The sequence below is a fragment of the Protopterus annectens genome, chromosome 12.part0, assembly GCF_019279795.1.
Source record: "Protopterus annectens isolate FY-2018-M chromosome 12.part0, PAN1.0, whole genome shotgun sequence".
Lineage (NCBI taxonomy): Eukaryota > Metazoa > Chordata > Ceratodontiformes > Protopteridae > Protopterus > Protopterus annectens.
The window spans coordinates 512,064,027-512,083,940 of record NC_056746.1 but is presented as its reverse complement, the minus strand read 5'-3'; the positions used below and the strand labels follow the sequence as shown (position 1 = coordinate 512,083,940).

Below are 19,914 nucleotides of genomic sequence, written 5' to 3'. Positions count from 1 at the left end.
ATGCACTGTTGGAGATGCTGGTGGGTAGACCGGTCTGACGAGAGAGATGACTTTTCTGAGCTATGATACAGAATCAGAATTGTCTAGACCTGGTAAGGCCTTGCTGTGTCTAATCATGGTGGCTGTCAAAAAAGCAATTACTAGAAAATGGAAATCAAAATCTAAGCTAACTATACTAGAAGTAGTGAATACAGTAACAGACATAAAACAACTGGAATTGAGATCTTTATAAAAGGGTAGTAGCAAACTACACAGGAAAAAAATGAGAATTGTGGAAAAATTGCATACAAGGGAGGAATGAGGTTTAAAAGGCGACAGGATTTAAATGAGCTATGTAATGTTTGACTGAAAAAAATCGGGTAGATTATAAGTGATGTATACATTTTGCAACTGGGAGTGTGCCAGTATCTTTTGTGATGTAAAATGGTTGCCACTAGGATTGTGTCGATGTAGTTTGTTTTTAACTATACAAATGTATGATTGCCTATGTAGTAAGTGATGGGTTATTAAAGAGGTTTCTTGTTTAAAAAAAGGCAGGAATTGAATAATTTATGTAATGTTGTTTAGGTTGCATGATATATAGCAATACATGTGAAGTATAATTTTGTTATGTTATAGTGTGATTACTTTTATATGAATGTAAATTTGCCTATGTCACAAGTAATTCAATAAAGGTGTTTGGGGAAAAAAAAGACAGGAGGTATTAAACTCAAATGACTGCTATTATGTGGCAACTGCAGTCCTCAATGTTTTGCCAGTAAACCACAATGAGACAAAGTCGGTAACAGTCTATGAAACCATGGACAGCTGAGGGTTATTTATCAACTGTTGCACAAAAGCAGTAGCCACAACTATTCCAAATTATTTAACACAAATGCATGTTAGTCATGCAAAGCCATACAGTTAACTAACAAATGACAAAAGGATAAGTTACCTTTACAACAGCCTCCATCCCACCTCTCATCCTCTTAGTGCAAAAATAAGGGACAACAAAAGAGAAACAAAAGCCTCAAATCATATATTGCACTTATATACTCACAAAATTAATAGAATAACAGTTACTGTGTTAACATGCATTTTCTGAAGGGTATGAAATCTGAAACTCAAATAGCTGTCATTATACAGTGACTATTATCTTCAGTGCTTTACCAGAGAACCACAAATTTTACAAAACTAAAATATGAGACCGAATTAAGAAGATTCTGAGAAATTAGGAAGGGTTGAGAGTCATTTATCAACTCTGTTTCATACAACAGTAGCCACAAGTATCCAATTTAACTAACATAAATTCACACTAGTCTTGCAAAGCCAGACAGTTAACTGAGTAAAGAAGAATTTAAATTATTTTCATCCATAAACAGCCCCACACCCACCTTTCAACATTTTACAGCAAAAATAAGGGACAAGGACAAAATGATAATGAGGGGCAAAGGCCCAAAGACAGACACATTTTTAATATTGTTCTCACATACTTAAAAAGTTTCCAGAATAACAGGTTATGGATGAACACAAACTTTCTGAAGGATATGAAGTCTGAAACTAAAAATGTCATTATTTAGAGACCGCAATCCACAAATTTTATGGGGAGCATACCAAAAAAAATATATAAGGCCAAATCAGGGATATTCTGTGAAACCAGGGATAGTTCATCAATATAACAAAAATAAAAGGGGAACAATATCCGAATTAAAAAATACAGAAAAGACTATGTTCACTGGGAGATAGAGAACACTTCCAAACACTTTACTTTTTAAACAAACAAAAAAAAAAGCTTGTTCTTTTCTATCATATATACTAGCACAGCCTGCTAATGTGCAGGAGGCAAAAGTACTCACTCCTTCCTGATTAAAATTTTTTTTAGGCTACATCCTACTATCTTCTAGTATTTCCAAATTCTCACCTTCCACTTCACATCTTTCTTCTGCTTCCAGTATCTCAGTATCAAATGGTAGCAGGCACACATATGCAAATACATTCAGCCAGCCAAGTATAAGCGGTACTTCTGGTAGCTGTCAAACACTTTATTAAAAAGAAAAAAAAAACATTAAGCTCAAGTCTGTTATGTTCAGCTAATAAGCTAATTTTGATGGGTTAGTTAGGTTATGTGCTGAATGTAACAAAAACAAACAGTAGCTTTGTCTTCCTGTTCTAATAGGTCCTACAGAAGTTATGGGCCCCAGTTGGGCACCCAAATCAATCCCATTATAATCTGCCTTTGAGCCTTCCACCACCAATATTCACCTTTTACTTGTGGTTTCTTGACTGCAAACAAGTTCCACAATGTCCCTGGTTACCCTTAGAAATAGTTCCTCACTAAAAGGCAAAGGTACCTAAGCAGCCTTGGTATTGTCTTTAGCCTTGTCAATCTTTCCATACTATTGACATATCTTGCAGTACCCTCTCACACCTTACTGAAAGCCTGACCAATGGCACTGTTTTTCTTCCTCACCGCATTCTGCAATACCATCTTACAATTTGCAATGACTAGCTTTTTTTTGCTTAAGCCTCTTTTTGTGCTCTTTATGGTCATATGGCCTAAAAAGGGAACATCAATGGTTATAGTCAGAAGTGCCTAATGGCAGTCCCCTGGGGCTACCAGATTCTGCATCAATTTTCTCCAGTAACCAATTGTCCCACCACACAGACTCCCCCCTGCTTGAGAATAAGACGTCTCCTTGATTATGTTGCGTGGGATCCTAAGGAACCCTACACAGCTGTGCCCGTCTCAACTCCAGCTTTGTGACCTCTCACGTTCCTCTTCCAAAGGAATTCCAGTATCTTTTGACAGTTGTGGTCAGATTCAGAATCGCTATAATGATCTAGCTCCTCCCAGAAATAAACAATTCCAAATGAGGTCCAGTACCTTTTGACAGCTGGAGCTCAAATTCAGGCTAGCTGCTACTACCTAGCTCTCAACATGAAGCAGCCACACCATAAGCATATGCACTGAAGGTATGAGCACTTGCTGGGTCTCACCTTGCTACATTTTCATGTGCTAGTCTCCATGCTTGGATGTTTTTAACTTGCAACATACTGCATCATCAAAATCCTCTGCCAAGATATCATTAAACCCTGTTCCCTGCTTATTCCCCTGTCAAATTCCCAGTCCAAGTAAATTTTAGCCAATGTCACCTAAAATGTGTCTCACCGAGACCCTAACTGGAATAGAATGCCTGGGCAAGTCTTGTTCTTTTCAAACAGCTCCAAGAATAATAGTTATTACAGATGCAGTATCAGTCTTAGCAATAGTTTATTATCCCTCCACCAGGCTCTTGTGATGACTGAAACAGCTGTTGTGTTAAAACAACTCACTACCACATTGGTTGCATCTGTATTAGCTGTCTCACATGGCTTTTCTTCCTCACCCTGTCACAATGGATATTTGGAAGGTATATGATCATATTGCAAGCATCTACCCCAAGGCCCTGGCATGTACTGAAGCCAGTGGTTTAACCCTTTGCCTGTTAAACCTCCAGTGATGGTTTAAACTGCCCTATGGATTCCCTTGCACACATGTGTAATCCTAGGCAAACTTCTCTTACACAGCTGTGCCTTGCTGGATAGATAGAGATCACTCTATCTGCCCAATTCCTCAACAGTATTATACTCCTGATCTGTCAACCAGACCTCATATCCTCAGGCAAAGTACAGAGTGTTTGCTCCTGTTCCATTATCATATGTTCTCCCAACATTTCAAAAATAGTAAGTTGGCATTCATGCACCCCTCTTATTACGTTGCATACTGTGCTCAGTGATTAAATCACTGACACTGTCCTCTGCTTTTGTTTATACGTTCTCTGAACTTTCCCCTGTAACCTTCATAAGTTATACCTGAAACACTCATCGATACAGTTTTTAACTTTAAGAAAATATAGACAAGAGCCTAAAACATACATTTTCTATCCTGGCTTCCAAAATCTAGTAAGCAGTTTCAGAGCAGACAAAATCCATTTTTTCCTTCAAACACTCCTGCATGAAGTAAAATACTACCTAGTCAAGCAAGGTAAATGTAACTGCTTAAAAAATGGTTCATTCACCTAACAGGAAAATCCTTTTGCACAAACTGATGTTCATATCTCTTCTTCAACGCACACTTTACAAAATGCTGGTTTCCTCTCGACTCTGTAAGGCACCTCTCCCTCTAATCTTCAGTCATCTTTCACTATTCTTTCTCAGGTACTGGTAAATTAGATGAGCTCCCTTGTCTGTGAAGTAAAATGTTCTTTACTTAATACATATTGAAGCCATTCCTTAATATACAGGCCTACATTTGCAATCATGTACTTCATGATGGATCTGTACATGCTGCTATAAATGGATGCTTGTATACATTTGCACATACTTTATTATACACTAAAGAACATTAGAAACTATGAGACTACTTGCAGAATAATTTCTTCTGCTCTTCTTTTACTTCTTGTACATTCATTTGCTTTATCCACGTCTGTTATTTCTCCCAGGTTGAGCCTGAAATGGTCCAAATGGATCAGTGCTCCAACCCAGTCAACAAATACAGACATACATGCATGCACAAAACATAATTTAACCACATGCATTTCCTTATCAGTGAACACAGGCAGAAAAAAAATTCAGCCATAGTCCCTAGTCTAGTTACTTTTAATTATAAACAAAAAATACGAAAATTATCCCGGATTCATATTGACAAAACAATTTAGCACTGACCTTTGCATCCAGTGCAGGGTTTTCACCCCTTCTACAAATGTGAATCAGGCAAAGAGTGAGCATATCCTTCTCATGCTGCTGTTCTCTCCCTTTCATAATGACCACATCATGGTGATATCTCCTTTCCTCCTCTGCAGCTTCAGCATCTCTCTGCTCACACTCTGTTTGTGCCTCAAACCATTACACTGTCACATCTACTTCAATCCCAAGTGTTTCATCTCTAGTTTCCACAGTTTATTCAGACTCTATTATGACATCATCTCTGGATGTACTAAACTGTCCTTCTCCAGTATGATCCGTATCTACAACCCCTGCCAGGGTGTCCCCAGAGTCAGCAGACTGAACTTCAACCATGCAAAAGCCAACTTGAGTAAATTCTTGGTCAGGTTAGCAAGTGAGAGGGTACCAATGCCACAAACATCTTGCCATACTCCTCAGAACTCATTTTGCCACTTTCCTATCTTATTCTGTGTAAAAAATAAAGGAACTGCTATTTAATGTGTACTTCTATCTATCTACCTTGGCTACAAGGGTACAAATACTTCTTGGTAAGTTCTTGGTGCAGGCTGTACAAAACCAGCTTACAGTATTCACATTGCTGTCACCAAATAATATGTCAGGGCATGGACTTTAAATCTGCATCACTGTCACAATTAATATGTCACATACAAGGGCTACAGTCTCTCATATCCACACCACTGTTCCATATTAGGTATATATTAACAATAATATGCTGTGTAAGTGAATTGCTCTTTGAACACTGCTGCTTTGGACTACAAATTCCACAGCCACACACAAACAGCTGTTACTTTTAACAGCAAGACTTCACCCATTTCCATTCACAGGCCAGTGCCTTATAGTGCTATCTTACCAAAAGTAACTATCTTACAAAAAATGCTTCCTTGCATGCATGCATACATGCAAATACACACACAGAGACTAATAATAAATTCCACTGCCACAAATTCTTATTTTTATGGCAAGCTCCAGCCACAGACAGAGTAATCTGACTCACCAAGGTTACAAATCTGTGTACACTCTTAGAAATAAACCAGTTGAAAGATAATATATTTTTAAGTAGTTCTGCCTAATCAGTGTCTCTTTAAAATGTGGATCCAAAAAATATTCACCGGTGTTATATAAATGCCCTTACAGCTATAATAAGGAACCAGCAACTAGGTTTTGAAAATGAATAATGAAATTATTTACACAACTACACAATATTGTTTAAAAATTAAATATACCGATAGGTATGTTCTTGCACAAAGAAATGTAAAATAAAAAATGTTTGAACAAACAGACTACATTAGAAAAAACATCATCAGCTAGCTGGTTATCACTCTGTCTTAAGTGAAGATGACAGTAATCTATCCAACTGTCTTCTTCTTCTTTCATCTATTCCCGATTAGGGGTCGCCACAGCAGATCACTTGTCCGCTCATGACTGGCAGTGGAGTTTTACGGTGTCGAGTTGCCAGCCCGGCGCCCAACCTTCCACAGAAGGCACACACACACATGCAGTCACACCTAGGGCCAATTTAGAGTGTCCAATCCACCTACAGCATGTCTTTGGAATGTGGGAGGAAACCAGAGCACTCTGAGGAAACCCACGTGACACAGGGAGGACATGCAAACACCACACAGATGGCACCCCAGCCAAGGATCGAACCGGAGAACCTCTTGCTGTGAGGCAGCTGCAAACAGCTCACATACTCTAAAGACATGTGCAGATGCTTGAAATAGGCAGCCTCTCTCTTCACAAACATGCCCGAAAGAACTTTCCCAGGAGGAAAGTGCAAACTACGATCAACTGATGGACTGAACAGCTGCACTCTGAAATTATAACTAGTCCCATTTAACTGAACAATTTCCACACTGGCATCCCGGAATTTAGGTAAAGTAGTTTTGACCCTACTTCCTATGTCATGCTGAAATTCAGAATCCAACCCCCCGCCTCCAAGACAACCAATAAGTTCTAGTCCAAGTAAGATAACATAGCTTTTGGCAGAAAGCAAGCACTTTTATAAGATTATTATGTACAAGAAGTAATTTCACTTCAGGTCTCCGCTGCATTTCTAAAGAAGAGAACACTTACTTATCCCTTACAGCCTGCTTCACCTCACATCTTTGCCGCATCTTTACTGAAAAAAATGCAGATTTTAAACAGTTTTAGATTTTATAACCTTGGTTCGGCTTTACTGAATAACAACTGTTGGTACTGTACAGTCTTTCAAACTCTAGATCTTTGCCAATTCTACAAAGAAAAAAAATGCATGTTTTGTTCTCTTTTAAAAGGGGGCTCTTCATAATGAAACTGGAATCTATGACTTCAGGTTCATTATGGTTTTGTATTACCCTTAAGTAAAGATGAAATGTGCACATGCTAAACAAGTTATGCTACAAAATGATATAAAAATTAGAGGAGCACTAAGCACTAAAGTACATAAATGAATTAAAACATTCTATGTAACACAGACTGCCACAGTATGCCACCTGGGGTGGAAGCTAGCCATATCCTTCTTCCATGACATGGTCCTACATATGTGGCATGCAATTTCTGACAGATAACTACTTCTAGAAGTTCATGTCCATCTGCACTCATTCAAACACACAACTGTTCAGTGAGAGGATGGCATGGCACAATGATCATCTTGTATCTGTTACAGGATAAAACAGGCAATGCAGATTAGTTATTTTCACACATTTGGTTCCTACACATGTGCATAGGACTAAAGTGACATGGCATGGCACAATGATCATCTTGTATCTGTTACAGGATAAAACAGGCAATGCAGATTAGTTATTTTCACACATTTGGTTCCTACACATGTGCATAGGACTAAAGTGACATGGCATGGCACAATGATCATCTTGTATCTGTTACAGGATAAAACAGGCAATGCAGATTAGTTATTTTCACACATTTGGTTCCTACACATGTGCATAGGACTAAAGTGACATGGCATGGCACAATGATCATCTTGTATCTGTTACAGGATAAAACAGGCAATGCAGATTAGTTATTTTCACACATTTGGTTCCTACACATGTGCATAGGACTAAAGTGACATGGCATGGCACAATGATCATCTTGTATCTGTTACAGGATAAAACAGGCAATGCAGATTAGTTATTTTCACACATTTGGTTCCTACACATGTGCATAGGACTAAAGTGACATGGCATGGCACAAAGATCATCTTGTATCTGTTACAGGATAAAACAGGCAATGCAGATTAGTTATTTTCACACATTTGGTTCCTACACATGTGCATAGGACTAAAGTGACATGGCATGGCACAATGATCATCTTGTATCTGTTACAGGATAAAACAGGCAATGCAGATTAGTTATTTTCACACATTTGGTTCCTACACATGTGCATAGGACTAAAGTGACATGGCATGGCACAATGATCATCTTGTATCTGTTACAGGATAAAACAGGCAATGCAGATTAGTTATTTTCACACATTTGGTTCCTACACATGTGCATAGGACTAAAGTGACACAGGAGCACTGCAGAAACTTAAAGCAGTAAGAGGGCACTGATTTGTGTTACCATTTCATAATTCCAGGGTAGTCTACTTACTTCCGACTTCTGGGAAGTTGTTGCTCGGACTCTGCATTCTTTTCCCAGTTTTCTCCAAATAATCCATATCCAGGTGGGTTATCTCTTAAGTATTCATGCCCGCCTCTCCAGGTAAACCATGTCCAGGTGGATTTTCTCTAAGTGTTCATGCCCCCCCACACACACACCTTTAATGACAAGCTAAACTACCCTGCACCAATCATTTGCCTCTGGCCTGAAAATCATTAGTTAGCATACTTGGGTAACCAAAAATGAATTAACACGCTGAGCAAGGAAGGGTACACAACACATTCTGGAGTATCAGAAGTCCTCACAGAGCTATACAAGACATACACCAAAATGTAGCTGTTAAGCAATGTTTTTTGTCTTTCGTTCTCTCAACTGGTGACACTATGATTCTAGGCACAATGACATTCCTTGGTGTGTCACAAATATGCATGGAGTGGGGTTACTGTGTGACAACTGATATTTTACTGACTGTATGCATTCTTCTAGTACTGGCATTTGCCAAATAATACATTTTTTACTACAGATATCATTTATGTTTATGTTTATTTATTCAAGTTAATGCCTTATATACTTATTTTACAATTAGAAACATAAACCGACTCCTTTAAGAGAAAAATTCCACCAGTGCAGAAAAAGTATAAATACATGACACACTATGTAACTTAATGAACACAAATACTAAAACACAATCTTCATATAACATTAACGAAAAGATATCAGGCAATAGACAGGAATACTGGATCAGTGAAATATGCTGTTTACTTACAGATGCAGTCAATCAGTATTAAAACAATGTCAAAGAAGCTTTCTATTTATATTGGAAAGCACTGAAAAGTACTCTTGGAACAAGCCACTTTCCATCACAGAAAAATGTAGCATCTTATTTTAGGCATCTGCTTTCTGTACCCTTTAATTTATGTCAGATCGATACTATATCACCTTCTCCCAGTTAATACTTCAGTCTCCATTTGTAGGGACTCAGTTTCTATCTCACACCATTACAGTTCAGGCTTCACTCCTGAGCTTTGGTTACTGTTTGTGCAAATATTTTCTTCCAGCTTTTTTGCAGGTGTTCTCTGAGAATTCAGTTTCCCTCCCACCTGCCCAAACATGCAAAATCTAACCTCTTGTCTCCATGTACCGTTACCAAAACATGCAAAGGAGCAACCTTCAGATTCTAGCAAACACTGTACAGCAGAACACTTAAAGCAGGAGTTACACTACTAATTCAGTGGTGATAAAGCCTACTTGAACAATACAAACTCAGTGGTGATAAAGCATACTTTTATCATTAACTGCAAAAATGAATACTATATAAGGTTATTATACACAAATTATCATATCACCATTTGAACTTATATTTTTTAACAGAACTCAAGACTGTCAAAACAAACTAAAGGCATGACCCACAAAGACTAAAAAGTGAAAACTGTCAGCACTTATTCTGACCTTGCCGTGTCACGGCTCATCAACTTTTCATGGCAAGCCGTAAAAGTCTGAAAGGTTATGTTTTAAAAAGACAATTATAGTGTACTCCCAATATGATGTAATACTGCAGACCAGCAATTTTCAACCACTATGCCACGAGAGGTCGACAGGTGTGTCGCAAGATTTTTTTTTAAAACAAATTAAAGAATTCTTTAAAGAAACTATGATACAAAAGAAGTCTCCGACAAAACTGTATACCATTTTACATGATTTATATACCATTATTTTAATAATATACATATACTATATGTGAAATATAAAGCAATAAATGTATAATTGCATGCATGTATAACCAGTTTACGTCTCAAATTGTCAAAAATTTGTATATTAAAAATTATTTTGTATAATCAATTTATATGAAAATTTACTTCAATAATACACACATTATATTTGTACTGCATGTGCACAGTGCTGTGTAATTATTCCAGTGAACGCGTCTTATTGTTGAGCACATCAAGTGTCCCTATTTATCCCCCACTCTACTGGGGCTGAATTTGATCACATATACACACTTATACAAGTATATGCACCTCATACATTTTACTACTATGTAATTGGAAAACTTGTGTAATTTTCATTGCAGCCCATCCTAAGAAGTGACGTGAGTTTTTCTAAACATAGTAGCATTATCAGTGCCAAGATTTATTGTGTATCCACAGTTTCTATGCGTATAAACTTACAGATGGTGAAACAGTTTAAATTGTGCAAGATTTATTTCAACTGTTTAGTTTTGAACTTATGACAAGTGTGTTTGCAAATAACTTCATTTTTTTTTTATTCTATAGCATTCGATTTAACATGGACAAGTTTCTAATAAAGAAAATGAAAATTAGAAGACAGTGAAGAAATTGATGGTCGTACATCGAATGCTGCTTTGCCCAGCACATCAGCAGCTGATACCATATCTTGTACATTAATTGACACTGGTTCTACTAAAGCTAAATTAAAAAAATAAACTATTGTTCACCATTACAACCAAAATTACTTATTATTCGGCTTTATATCTTAGTGAAGAAAATCCACCACTTCCCACATGCGTAATGTGTGGCGAAAAATTAGCAAACCAAGCTATGGTTCCAAGTAAATTAAAAAGACATTTGCAATCAAAACAATCGCACTTGTGCAAAAAGCCGGTTGAATATTTTAAAAGACTTGTACTGGATAAGACTAATCAGGCAAACAGATTGACTAAATTTGTAACGGTATCAGAAAAAGAGCAAGTTACGCAACTGCAGAAATTGTTACTAAAAAATGAAATCTCACATAATTGCAGAATGTGTACTTTTACCAGCATGCTATAAAATTGTAAATATCATGTTTGGTGAAGAATATGAAAAGGAGGTTTTAAAAATTCCTATGTCAGACAGCATCATTTGTTGACGTATTCAGGACGTGTCCCAAGAGGTTGAGTTGTAAGTGATATCTCACATTAAAGAAGCAGATATGTTTGCTATTCAGCTGGATGAATCAACTGATGTCACTGGCAAAGCTCAACTTCTAGCATTCAGCAGATTTATTTATAAAGAAGAAATTATAGAGCAGTTTTTATTTTGTCGACCACACACAGAAACAATGAAGGGCCAAAATATTTTTGATGTTGTTGATAATTACTTCAATTGTTATAACTTGCCTTGAGATTCCTGCATCTGTATTTGCACAGATGGTATCCGCTCTGTGTCAGCAAGTGTAAAAGGATCTGTTACACTAGCTCAAAAAAAGAATCCTAGAATTATTTTTACTGATTGTTTTCTCCATAGAGAAGTACTAGTATCAAAATCATTGGTACCTGAGCTGACAAAAGACCTAGACGAGACTGTCACAATTGCCAATAATTATATAAAAAAGCATGCCATTACAATCGAGACTGTATGCAGCACTGTGTTCCTCAATGGAAGCTTCTCACACACAGTTGTTATTACATACAAAAGTTAGAACTCAACCACGAGATAACCACCTATCAAGATTTTATGAACTAAAAGAGGAAGTTCTAACTTTTTTGACAACTCAACAATCTCATCTAGCCGATTTTCTCAGTGATAAGCTTTTGGTGCAATACAGTTGCATTTCTTGATGATTTGTTTCAATCTTTGAACACACTTAATAAAAGTATGCAAGGAGATCATGAAAATATTCTTACTTCCACCAACAAAATTAATGCTTTCAAAGAAAAACGAATGCTATGGAAAGAAAGAATCGGAAGAGAAAATGCAGTAGAAATGTTTGAGCTAATGAAAAATTGCAAACTGGATGGAAATCTTATAGATGTCATTTTACAAACTTTAAGAGTACTTAGTACAAATATTGAAAAATATTTTCCCCTCACTTGGCATAACATCTTTGGATTGGATAAGAGATCCATTTGTCTTAACTTCATGTACACTGGCAAATTTATCGATTACAAAAAGAGGATGAGTTAACAGAGATAAGAAATCAACCGGCTATCCTGTAATAACAGTCTCCCAACCATTTACCTTAATCTCCATGACTTCACTCAACTCATTCATTCCCCTACCCGAATCAACAAAAACCCTAATAATCATACCTTACTTGACTGGATCCTAGTCAACAAAGCCCCTCAGTCTTACCTAGCAGGCTGCTTACTTGACAGTCTTAGTGACCACTCCCCCACTTTCCTAATTTGGCACCACATAAACAGTCTGAATCCCATTATCCACAGGCAAATACGGAACAAGTCCAACTTCAACCCCAACTCCTTCATCTCCTCCCTGCAAAAAATTAACTGTCACCACTAAAATACCTTAACCTAGATGAGGCTGTCCACTTCTTCAACAGTACCTTCCTCTCCATCCTAAACACCCATGCTCCTGTAAGAAATGCCAAAGTCAGATTCAGGCGTGTCCCATGGTTACAAAAGACCACCAGAACCCTAATGAAATCCAGAGATACGGCCTGGGAGCACTGGCAAATAACAAAAAATAACTCACATAGGCAAGCATTCCTCGAACTGCGCAATAAAGCCAAATAGCATATAAAATTAGACAAATCCCTCTATTATAAATCCATCCTAAACTCAACCAACCACAACCCTAAGCAATTCTGGTCCACCATTAACACTATCCTTCACCCAGGGAAGGCTGATACCACCCAGCAGTCCCTTCCCCCCTCCTCCAGCAGTATTGCTCTATCCTTCAACAAACACTTCACTGAAACTATAACATCTCTAAACAAACAACACTTCCCTGCAGCAGCCCCCCAACTCCAAACCCTAAACCCCCCATTCCTTTTTTCTTCCTCACCTCAGTACCTACCTCCAACATAAAAAGACTATTGTCAAAATTTAAACCCACCAAACTCGCAGCTGACAACCTTCCCTCTGAATCCTTGAAAATTGCAGCTGATACTGATACACTAGCCTACCCAATTTCAATTCTAATCAACCGTTCCATAACAGAAGGCTATGTTCCCTCGATATGGAAAATATTCCACATCATTCCCCTCTACAAAGGCACCCCCTCCACTGACCTCTCCAATTACTGCCCTATTGCTATCCTCTCCCATCTCTCCAAGATACCTGAAAAATGTATCAACACCCAGGTCTCCAACTACCTCCTAGCTAATAATCTCCTCTCCAAAACCCAACATGGTTTTAGGCCATATCACAGCACTACCTCCACTCTGCTCTCCTTCACCAACACTATACTTCATCACAAAAACAATGGCCTCTTCTCTACTGCTGTATTTCTAGATCTCTCAAAGGCCTTTGATATGGTATCTCATGAGCTACTACTCTACTCTCCCCAACCTCTCCTTCTCACAATCAGCCTGCAACTAGTTCCACAGCTATCTACACAGACACCAGCAATCAGTAATCTGGGACAATAACATATCACCTCACCTCCTAGTTGCTCTCGGATTTCCCCAAGGGTCTATGCTTGGCCCTCTGCTATTCTCACTTTTCACTAACAACCTACATACTGCCACCACACAAGCATCTCTTATACAGTACGCAGATGACTCTACTCGCATCCGCTCTGCCCCCACTCTACCAGAACTACAACAAATCACACAGGAATCATTCTCTTCTGTAGAAAGCTGGCTATCCAATGCTCAGCATCTACTCAACCCAAGTAAGACAAAACTTCTCCTGTTCCAACCTTCCAAAGCCACCCAAAGCACCCGCACTTCAACATTCTTGCCAAAGACAATACCATCATCTCTCCATCAGAACACACAAAATTACTCGGTGTGGAAATAGATAACAAACTTAGATTTGACAACCACATATCTCTCACAATAAAAAAAGTTCACAAGAAACTTGGTGCATTATATCGAAGCTGCCAATTCCTAACCAAGGCGGCTAGAATCTCCATAGCCAATTCCCAGCTAATCTCCACCCTACTCTATGCATCCCCAATACTTACCAACCTTAGACAGACAGACCTACACAAGCTGGATGCTTGTTACAACAAAATTGCTAAATTTGCCACTGGAACCTGCTACCGCAGCCATCATTGTATCTCCCTTAAAGAACTAACCTGGCTAGAACTTCCACAACTCCTTCACTTTAACCAACTCACCCTCACTCATAAACTTATTAACCACCCCCTTAACATCCCTTCCCTTCAAATCCTTCTCCAACCCTATCACCCCACTAGGCCCCTATGATCAAGCAACAAAAATCAACTCACTGTTATCAAATCCAAAAACTCAGCAGGAGAAGCCATTTTCATGTACCATATCTAAACTTTGGAACAATCTTCCACCCTCTATAACTACTTTACCTTCCAGCAGCCTTTTCAAGACTGCACTCAAATTCCACTTAAATTTGCACTGGCTTTGTCCTTGTTCTAATCCAGACTGACACCCCCACCCTTACCTCCCCCACACCTAGACTTTTAACCCAACTATACTACTGCCACTACTAACCACAGTCAGACATAGCTAGTTGTCTTTACATACTTTAACATCTTGTCTGACAACATTGTTACTAATATTATAAACGACAAGAAACTATCTTAACTTGCAACATTTACTGTATATACTGTTGATAATCAATTTCTTGTTATTGTATTAAAGCCAACAACCTGTAATGTTGTTTACTATTGCTGCAAATTTGTATCTCTATTTATCATGTACATGAGGTGGAGCTTTTCTCCCCAGGAATCCTCTGAAAAAGGACCTGCGTCCAGTTGGAATTTCCAGATAAACAAATGTAAATAAATAAATAAATAAATAAAAATAAATAAATGATGAACAGATACTATTTTGCTTCCAAGATGGATGCACACTGAGTAACAACTTGTTTCTAGCTCTCCCCGTGTGAAAACAGAAACTCAGCAGAGAAGGCCAAATGACTTGTGTTTACTGGTAAATTTCAGTAACTTGCTAGTAAGTGCACCACCTGGATGCCAGGAATAAAGAAATACAGAAGACCTGGAAAAAATAAGCTACAAAAAGTAAGGAAGAAATACTAACTAGGGAACGTTTTGCAGCTGTTCAGCAAAAAGCAATGCAACCTTCAGGCATGACTTACAGTAATCTACAGGAAGACATAAGACAGCTACATACAGACCTGGTTAAAATAAGCAAAAAGTACAGTTGTGTGCTTACCATAAATGTAGACGTTCGAGTGTATTCACTGTTGCAGTCATTACTCTTGAGTTATCCTGCTGGCAGGCTACCCTCAGTCGGCCAGAATTCCAAAGTCTAGGTCCGGCGTCAGTTGCTGTCGCCTCTTCCCTGACGTCAGTCCGCCAGGGGTATAAAAGATGCAGCCGGCGCCATTTTCTTCAGTTTTTCTTGCCCCAGATGTCAGGTGCCCCCAAATTGGTAGGCTGAAAAAATATGCCAATAAAAATGCATGCACAAAAATAACATTTCCTTTATCTACAAGAAAATACACCAAATAGGTTGTATAGGATAGAGAAGTGCAGATAAGTCCCAGCAAAGAGAAGGGGGATGGTGGGTGGGTAACCTGGACTGCAACAGTGAATACACTCGAACATCTACATTTATGGTAGGTACACAACTGTACTATGTTCATCGTGTTTCACTGTTGCAGTCATTACTCTTGGGTTGAATCCCAAAGCGAAGGATGGGTGGCTGGGCTAAATAGGATTAGGAGAGGCTATAAGGCCCTGCAGAACTGCAGTGGCAAAGCCTGCTCCGGACTTAGAGTAAAGAGGTAAGTGGTAGTGCTTTGTGAAAGTGTGCACTGAACTCGAAGTTGCAGCCTCTAAGATATCTTTGGTTGGTACTCCTCTGAGGAAGGCTGCTGAAGTGGCTGCTGCTCTAGTGGAATGAGGCCTAATGCCCTCAGGCACTGATTTGCCATGTTGAAAATAGCAGAAATGGATGCAATGGCCTATGCATTTAGAAATAGTCTGTTTTGAGATGGCCTTTCCTTGTGATCCTGCAGCATATGACACTAAAAGTGGCTCAGTCTTTCTGAAAGTTTTAGTTCTGTCCAAGTAGAAGCGTAACTGCATGTGTATGTCCAAAGAATGCAGAATTTTCTCACCCTTGTTCTGTGGATTTGGATAAAACGTAGGCAAGTGAATGGTTTGGTAGAGGGCCACACTGGATACCACCTTAGGCATGAATGTAGGGTTTGTCCTCAGAGAAACCCTCTCTGGATGAAAAATGATAAAAAGGTTCCACAGCCATGAGTGCTTGTAACTCTGAGACTCGCCTTGTAGCTGTTATTGCTAGGAGTAGAGCTGTTTTCCAGGATAATAATTTTATATCTGCTGTTGAAGCTGGCTCGAAAGGAGGCAGTGTGAGTTTTTCCAAAACATAATTGAGGTCCCAGGCCGGAATTGGTGCTCTCCTTGGAGGCCTAATGTTTTTGGCCCCTCTGAGGTAATGCCTTATTAAAGGATGAGAAAAGATAGGTGGTTCTGTATTGTAATGGGCTGAAATGGCAGAGGCATGAATCTTAATAGATGAGAAAGAAAGGTCTTTGTTTAGCATCTCAGTTAAGTATTGTAAAATCTGAGGGATATTTGGTGCACACGTGTCAATGCCTTGTTCCTGGTTCCAAGCACAGAATCTCTTCCATTTTTCTGCATAAGATTTTCTGGTACTGGGTCTCCTGGCCTCCAAGATAACATCCATAACAGCTTTTGAAAGAGGGGTGTTCTGAATGGCTACATTATCCGCCATGCTGCCAGATTTAAGGTCCTGAATTGGCAGTGCAGGATCTGATTATTTTGTTGGGTCAGCAAGTGGGAAGTTTGAGGTAATATCCACACTGGACCTTGAGACAAGCTCTTTAGGACTCGGTACCATTGCTAGCGTGGCCAGTCTGGTGCAATCAGTATCATTTTTGGCTTCTCTTGTCTGACCTTTAGGAGTACCCTGGGAAAGAGAGGCAGTGGAGGAAAGGCATATACTGTTAGATTTTTCCAGCTGAAGGATAGGGCGTCCACTTTCCATGCTTGCTTGTGATAAATCCTTGTGCAAAATCTCTGCAATTGGCAGTTGTGGGGGGAGGCAAATAGATCTATGTCTGGGCATCCCCATTTCCCTATTATCATGCTAAAGACTTGTGGATCCAGTTTCCATTCATGGGGATCCATGAGGTTTCTGCTTAGTTCGTCTGCCAGAGTATTTGTTTTTCCTGGCAGGAATTGTGCTTGCAGGTGAATGTGAAAAGCCAATGCTGTGTCCCATAAGGTCATTGCTTGTCTGCAGAGGGAGTAGGAATGTGTACCTCCCTGCGTGTTTATGTACCACATGATCGTAGTATTGTCTGTCTTTATCAGTAGCTGTCCTGGATGAAGCAGGTCCTTGAAAGCTGTCAGGGCATTTTGAACAGCTAGCATCTCTTTTTGATTGATGTGAAGATGCATCTGGTTTGTAGGTCATGTGCCCTGAATACATTTTCCTGCCATATGGGCCCCCCCAGGCATAATCTGATGCATCCGTTGTCGGTGTCTGTCTGGCTGTGGGTAGACTGAATGGCAGACCCTTGTTGTGGTGACAGGCTTCTGCCCACCATCGAAACTCCTGTTGCAGGCAGGGAATGAGTGCAATTACTGTCTCCAGGCTGTGGCAATGCTGAGTCCAAACACTTTTTAGATACCATTGTAGTTTCCTCATATGCAGTCTGGCATATGGAATTAGTAGAATGCAGGATGCCATGAAACCCAGGGCCTGCAGGATTTTCCTTGCAGATAAGTGGGTTTTTGTTTCCAATTTCTTGAAGTAAGAAGTCAGTTGCTTTTGTTTGTCTGGCGTGAGATAAGCCATCTGGGCAGTTGTATTTACGCTTGCACCAAGGAATATTATCTCTTGAGAGGGCACCAGTTTTGATTTCTTTTCATTTACTGTGTACCCTAGGCCAGTTAGTAATCTTTTTACAAAGGCCAGATGCTTTAAAAGAATGTCTTTGTTCTCTGCTTGAATTAGGCAGTCGTCCAAGTAGGGATATATTTGAATTCCTCTCTGTCTGCAAAATGCAATTACTGGTGCCAGGCATTTTGTGAAGACCCTGGGCGCAGTAGATAAGCCAAAGGGCAGTGCAGAGAATTGGTAGTGCATTGAGCCAGCTATGAATCTGAGGTATCTTTTGCAAGATTGCCTGATTGGGACATGTAGGTATGCCTCTTTTAGGTCCAAAGTTACAAGCCAAGCCTTCTTGCCCAGCATGGGCAGTAGCTGCTGTAGAGTCAACACCTTGAATTTTGGAACTTCCAGAAATGTATTTAGTATAGACAGGTCCAGAATTGGTCTCCAGGTTCTGTCCTTTCTGGGTACTAGGAAAAGCCTGGAGTAAAATCCTTTCCCCTGCTCTTGTTGTGGTACATGCTGAATGGCCCTCATGTCCATGAGGGCTGTAATTAGTTTTTGAGCCTCTGCCCATTGATTGTGTGACAGGTCTGGCATACCTTTTGACCTTGGTAGAGTGTGAAAATGGAACCTGTAGCCTTGGGACACGATGTTCAGGACCCATTTGTTTTGTGTAACCATTTGCCAATTTGATGAAAAAAGTGCTAGTTTTCCCCCTAAGGGGGCTGCCAAAAGAAAAGTGCTTGGAACTGGCAGAAGAAAGTCAATGGGACAATTTCCTGTAAGGTTGTGATTTATCTTCTCCGCTTTTGGAGGTAGGAGCACCCCATTGTTTAGGCCTGTATGAGCCTTGGGGCTGAGATCTGCCTCTGGGACGCCTGTATCTGCCTCTATGTGCCTCTTTGTGGTCTGTCTGACACCGGAAAGGACCAATTTTTAGAAGGCCAGTTCCTGCTAAACCTGGGTGGCTGTACCTGTAAGAAATCCTTGACTGTCTGCATGGATTTTGCTTTATCCTCCATTTTTTTCAAAACTTCTTCTGCTTTAGTACCAAACAAAGTATCATGCTGCAATGGTGCATCTAATAATTTTGCTTTAACATGATCAGGCAGATTCTGTTCCTTTAGCCAAGCATGCCTTCTAATAACAGAACCTGTAACAGCGGCCCTGCAGGAGGCCTTCAGTGAATCATAACCACATTGCAAAGTATGCTTTCCCACTTGTTCAGCTGCATGCAATAAATCCTGCAATTCCTTGTTCTCTGAACATTCAGTATTTGTCAACAATTTCTGTTTAAGCAGAGACATTAAATATTGCTGATATTTAAGCATATGAAACTGACAAGTTAAAGCCCTTACAGCCAAGGTAGTAGAAGTGTAGACTTTTTTCCCCCATCTGTCTAGAGCCCTAGAATCCCTATCAGAGGGGACAGATTTTTTTGCAGTGGAAGCTTTAACCCCTTTGGGACCCTGAGATATAGTTTCTGGGTCAGCAGCGGGGGTTTTATATAGGAATTTATGAGAATCCAAAACCCTGTAGTATCTGTCTGGCTTAGCAGGTGCAGGGGGTAAAGAGTCAGGGGACAGGCCGGACTCTGAAAATACATCATCTACAATGTCTAACACAGGAGGAATAGCAAGGGGTCTGTGCTGAGGAAGTAGCAGAAAGTATCTGAGCCTTTTCTTAGATTCAGAATAATCCTGGCTCTCCCAATGGAAATGCTCCCTCATGGTATGCAGAGTTTCCCCAAAAGAATAATCCTCAAGAGGAGAGGCTGAAGGAATGGATTCTTCAGCATCAGAATCCTCATAGGGAAGCATGGAGTAATCCTGTTCAGAAGATGAATCAGAGGAAATAGAAACCTGATCAGAAGAATCATACTCTGTCTCTT

At 39.5% G+C, this 19,914-nt stretch overlaps 1 protein-coding gene across 2 annotated transcripts in view; it reads right to left on the bottom strand.

The window, feature by feature from the left end:
- The window catches only part of NT5M (5',3'-nucleotidase, mitochondrial), a 231,326-nt gene that overhangs the window by 194,072 nt on the left and 17,340 nt on the right, over nucleotides 1-19,914 (bottom strand). The window contains exon 2 of one of the 2 annotated variants that reach the window (XM_044089658.1): nucleotides 935-967. The exons of the other annotated variant lie outside the window; for it this stretch is intronic. Coding sequence (XP_043945593.1) covers nucleotides 935-967 — 33 coding nt within the window. The remainder of the gene's footprint in view (nucleotides 1-934; nucleotides 968-19,914) is intronic. 2 annotated transcript variants of the gene reach the window in all.